Source organism: Sinohyriopsis cumingii, chromosome 5 (genome assembly GCF_028554795.1).
Source record: "Sinohyriopsis cumingii isolate HCF-2022 chromosome 5, ASM2855479v2, whole genome shotgun sequence".
NCBI classification, from domain to species: Eukaryota; Metazoa; Mollusca; class Bivalvia; order Unionida; family Unionidae; genus Sinohyriopsis; species Sinohyriopsis cumingii.
In genome coordinates, this window is record NC_142965.1 from 152,172,315 (window position 1) to 152,178,314 (window position 6,000).

At 34.6% G+C, this 6,000-nt stretch overlaps 1 protein-coding gene across 1 annotated transcript in view; it reads left to right on the forward strand.

Moving 5' to 3' along the window:
* Positions 1 to 3,121, forward strand: part of LOC149800476 (von Willebrand factor D and EGF domain-containing protein-like) — an 83,466-nt gene extending 80,345 nt beyond the window's left edge. Inside the window, exon 18 of the mRNA XM_089960101.1 lies at positions 686 to 3,121. Within this exon, the coding sequence (XP_089816227.1) occupies positions 686 to 797 (112 nt within the window). The 3' untranslated portion in view covers positions 798 to 3,121. The remainder of the gene's footprint in view (positions 1 to 685) is intronic.
* The last annotated feature ends 2,879 nt before the right edge of the window (positions 3,122 to 6,000 follow it).

Consider the following 6,000-nt stretch of genomic DNA (forward strand, 5'->3'; position numbering starts at 1 on the left):
TTCTCAAGCCTACCATTAACTAGCTACGCTATTGATACAATAGACAGGAAACCATTTTAATCGTATGCCATCACCCGGGGAAGACATTTATGAAAGAGTGTCAGTAAGTATAACCCACACTTACTCAACAAACGAGAAAATATCTATTGGGCTTGAGAAAATACGTAAACTTGAAACATAAAACAGCTGTTCTCTTAAACATCTTAGGATGCCTCTGTCTTACAAAGGAATACAAATACTTAACACATTAGCATGCGCTACTACTCAACTAAAAATGCCTTTCTAAAACAAAATAAAGATCTTTTTGACCTCCACGGTGGCATTTAAATAACCTTAATATATAATTCCACATCAAGAAGAAAGGAAAGACATAGACTTTCTGACACATACAATTTCAGATGCGTCAAATTATGCAAGTTGTAGTATTTTAATACGATATGTAGTTGAGAATTGAAACTATACAAGCTGAATTAATAGAAGCAGTTATTTTCAATTATATTTATCAATTTCAAGGTTGTAGGATGACTTAAAATGAAAGTATTTGTATTTTTGTCTGCCTTCTTAAATCACTTTCTCAGAAAGTCGGATATATATATATATATATATATATATATATATATATATATATATATATATATATATATATATATATATATATATATACCATGTATTTTGCTATCTTTAGAATTGGAGACTATACCGAATCCGAAACCAATACTGAAATGTTCATGGAAAGAATTTCGGCTCCGAACGAAAGACCATCATCAGCCTGCTGTCTGCGCCAGATACAATATTGATTTATTTTCGACCTATTGATTGAAACGTCATCTGCCTAATACATATGATCAACTAAAAAGTTCAAAATGACATTGATCATATTGATGTCAGTAATAAAATGCTTTTTAGCAAAGCCTGTAAAATATATCCTTGCTGTGCACCTGTACCTTACTGGACGATTTCCGAGGACAAACGTTCACTCGTGAGATTGGTTGAAGCTGGTTTTGCTCCCTATAAGTATAGATTCAGACCTATCATAGCAAACGTAAAACTGAAATGTAAAGGTAGAATAAGCTACCACAATACTGTCAAGTTGTATCCAAATCAGTATCAGAGGCAATATTATTGCCTTGATGAACTTTGTTTCATTATATTTTGTGTGTGGGAGCATTGTTTAAGAAGATAATAGTTGCGATTTTTATTTTTGAATGTGCTATTCTTTGAAATGAGTAGTGAAGAGGTTACATGTTTGTATGAAAAATGGAAATATTACAGAGGCTTGTGATTTAGGTTGACAACATTTACTGTTTATGTTCTCACCAACTTTTGTCATGAGATTTCGGTACAACATGTATTGTAAAATATATTAATATTTGTATTCTCTTCCTATCAGCACTTTGCAGAAAGCTGACTATGAAAATATATTGTACATGTAGTTCTTTAACTTTGGTCAGTATCTCTGGAGAGTATTTCTTATAATATTTCAAATGCATGTTCACTCTCATAGACACTTTTAACAATTTTTTTCCCCTCGGACACGTTATTAACAGATTTGTCAGGGCCAGCATGTTGCAGTGTTTCTTTTGTTAATGTTAAGGTTCTGTTCATTTGTGAATTGTGTTGGAATCTGAGCCCTCCACATCAAAATAAATAACGTCAGATAGCTTGTGAGAAAGTGAACTTGTAAGGTAAATATCATTTGTTTGTGTGCATTTAGAAGGGTATGTTGAACTGCCGAGCGAGAGTTAAGATGCATCCTCGAGATCGCCTATATTAGTAACTATTTTCCCAACTTATGCTTATTTGAATCCCTAGTACAAAATTAAGCAGTTATATCCGTTGTCTAACCTAAGGGTGCATTTCAAATTATTTCGTACTCTTTTTATTTATTCCCCACCAGTAGGCTCAAAATCTTGTTGTACAAAAATTAGATATCCGATATCCACAAGAAACATATATTGTTTACACTTTTTTCGTTAGAAATGTTAGACGCGTTTAGTATAATATGCTTATTATCTTGGCCGTATTCTAAGCACACTAAATGATAATAATTGTTATGTATAGCTTTATTATGTATATTATTTCAATAATAATTGTCTCCGTAAGGGTCATTTAGTGGATGCCATTTTATTGCTAATACTCTAACATGGTTGTTTTATATTTTTAAAGAAGAGTTATACTATTGTGCTTAGTACGATTTCATGCATGTTATTCCAAGGTCTATGTGATGTACCAGCGCAAATAAAAGTCAGGTGATTTAACAAGAACATTGTTACTGCTAAAAGGTCAGACTGGCTTTGTTCCTGATTATCTAAAAGTAAACCCCGTGACCCCTGCTACTGCTATCTATATTTCAAAATATTTATTACAGTAATTTTCAACAATTTTGTATCACGTTCTGGCAATCGTGTGTTATTTAACAATATAGGTGAATTATTCGGCAGAATTCTTATTCTGACATTTTTACTGGTCTTGAAAGAATAGTGAGAGGATAAATTCATTATTTAATATAACCATTTGTTGGAATTAATGCGTTGTAACATTTATGTTTAACGACTGTTTGAGATATATTAAGAGCTGTACGGATTTGCTGTGAAACATTTATAGACTTTTTAGATTAATAGTTGTACGGAGTCACTGTGAAAGCTTTGATCGTATTTGGATTACATGGATCTATTGGAATTGATATGATTTTAGGAATTCTCGCCATACTGCAAGTTATCTTTAATTCTTTCACGTTGTATCTTTAATTCTTTCACGTTGTATTTTAGGAAAATAAATTATTATTTTAAATTTACAAAACTTGTTCGTATTGCTCTTTCTTGTCTAAGCCTATATAGATCGCAACACAATCAACGATTATCAATATTATAGTGGTGCGATTGAGATCCAAACGAACATCCTCTTTTAGACAAGATGTGTGAATTATAGGGCATAATCAATTAACGTTAGGTAGCCATTTAGTTTCGGGGGTGGGGGGATTCTTTCGGCAAGAGGAAAATTGACATTTTAAAAAAATTCAGTATCAAGTCTAGCAATTTTCCATTAATTAGTTCATGACAAATCTTGCAAATTGTCAATCATAGCAATGACTTAACCATTAGTTTACTCGATGCGCGGAGTGAAGATATTGCTGTTGTGGCGATTCTAAATTAGACGACCTTAGCACTGATTACTATTTTATGTTACATAGTATGTCCTAAATATATAAAGATGAGTGAAATTGTAGTTATTTGGCGTGAACGATTTTCACTTTCACTGATTCGCTTTCAGTACATTGTGTTACCAAATATATTAAGTGTCAAGGGACACATATTATGGTTTTAACTCAGGCAGCGTGGCCAATATCATGCAACCTTAGATTATAACTATTCATACAGACGGCTGTTTTATTTGTTTTCTTGTTTATTGAATGGAGAGATTTTTTTGGGCAGTGAAAATGCTTTTACGATGTACTTTTATTTCTTCATTAGTCACTTTTGATCCAAATTAAAGTTGTTTAGACTGTTTGTAAAATTCAGCGTATCTCTTTTCAAGTTGGAGTAAAATACAGACCTAAAATACATAGATGTCTGCATCATTTCGAAAGAAACAAAATGTGGGCCTAATGAACAGATAACGAGAGAGAGAGAGAGAGAGAGAGATGCTTTTGCATGTTACTGGGTACGGTTTTGCGGGAAATGTTACAAAGTAGCAATTTGCGACTGTTTGACCCCTATAAAGATTTAAAAGTGAGGCTATTTCAAATATGACACTAAAACTGACACTCTAGCCCCTTACTCCAGTTCTTATTTTGGCTGAATACTTTCCAACAATCAGCCATATTATGTATATTAAGAACTTCAAAATTTTCTTCTTTTATAAACTTGTAAATAGTCTCTCAGTAATAATTCGCCATTTTGGGACGTATAGTTTATAATATTAAAAGTATCCATAAATGTTACTTCTGATGATTGTCTGGGGATAATGAGAGCTAAATCAGATGAAAATCTGATCACCACTGTCATGCATTGAACTTATCACGACCACTTAGGGGTCATGTTCTGGTGACATATGTTATTACAATATTCACTGATTGTTTCAGCCAACCGAGTTTGGGAGACTGAGCAGTATGGCTGAAGGGCATCAATGTGTGCTGAACGATTTGATTCACTTTCAGATATCTAAAAGCTGCATTTGCCTTGGCTAATTCAAAAGCCACTAGAACATGAACCCTAAGGTGGTGCTCTACAGTTTCGTAATTTGCATAAGGTTAGGATTTTAAAGAGAAAGAATTTCCCCGGCTTTCCTCACTGGTTATACTGTCTATTTAAAAAAGACCTTGCATATCTTAGGTATAATTCAAAGACCCTTTAATTCCCTTTATGTTGATGTATGATTTGTGGGTGTAATATAGGTTATAGAGTATATAGCTTGGCCTTACTCCAGATGTGCACATTTAAAAAAAATGCTAGTTCTGCTTGGTCATTTTCACTTCCTGAACTTCAGAGGTAAATTGTATGAACAAAAGAGCCGATAACTTTTTTCACATTTTATACATTTGGTAATTCGTTCATTGCACTATCAGAAGCTGATATTGTCTAGTCGGGCAAAATTCATTTTCCCTATTTTAATAGCTGCTATGGATAGTGTACTTTAGATTAATTCAGGCTGATTTTTAGCGCAAGGGAGCAGTCATTTTAGTTAGCAGTGTGCTTAAATCATGTACAATTTCCAAAAGTACAATATCCAAAGAAATATCATCCACATTACATTAATGTAGAATAGAGGTATGCCACTATTCTCTCCATTGTGCATGTTTTAAATGCAAACAGCTTCACATTATATATCACTCTCTCAAAAGTACATAATAACTGGTGAGCGCCCCCTAAGCGGTCGCTGTCAGATCATCGCTTAGGATAGTGTAAATCTGAATTTAATCAAAGTGATAAGAATTTAAGATGAGAATGGCCCACTGGTTTCTAACTGAAATTTACCAGTGGGGATCTTTGGCTTCTAATGTTAAAAGCGCCCATAGGTTTAACATCCACTTTCACCCCCAAATGCCCATTTTTAAATTCTCCATATGTGACAGTATTTAAAATTCGGGAAACATATGTATGTATGAATGTATGCATACATGTATGTATGTATGTATGAATGTATGTATGCATGTATGTATGTATGTATGTATGTATGCATGTATGTATGTATGTATGTATGTATGTGTGCCTGCATGCATGTGTACGTGCGTATGTATGCATAGATGGATCGATGGGTGTGTCTGTGTGTATGTGTGTGTGCGCGCGTGCGTGCGTGGAGCGATGTATGTATGTATGTATGTATGTGTGTAGGTATGTATGTATATGTGTGTGTCTGCATGCGTATGTATGTATGACCGGATGGATGGATCGATGAATGGATGTGTGCATGTGTGTGCGCGTGCGTAATGTATGTATGCATGTGTGTGTGTGTGTGTGTGCATGCGTGTGTGTGTGCGTATGTATGCATGACCGGATGGATGGATAGAGGAATGGATGTGTGTATGTGTGTAGGTGTGTGCGCGTTCGTTTATGTATGTATGTATGTATAGATGTATGCATGTATGTATGTCTGTGTGTGTGCCTGCATGCATGTGTACGTGCGTATGTATGCATGGATGGAGCGATGTATGTATGTATATATTCATGCATGTATGTATGTATGTATGTGTGCTTGCGCGCTTGCGTGTATGGAGGGATGGATGGATGAATAGATGGCTGGATACATGCGTGTACGGGTGCACACAGACATGTAGTTGGTAGGTGAGCATGTCGGTTAAGTTATAAGGTCAAAAGGCGGAAAAGAGGTACGTAAGGATGTAAACATATGGTCAATAAATAGATACCTCACCTTATCAAAGAGAAACGATTTTATTCTTTAATAGTGGCAATCAGACGAATGACATGTGTGTGTCTGAAAGAGACGGATAATAAGAGAGAGAGAGAGAGAGAGAGAGAGAGAGAGAGAGGAAGGGTTGTTGTT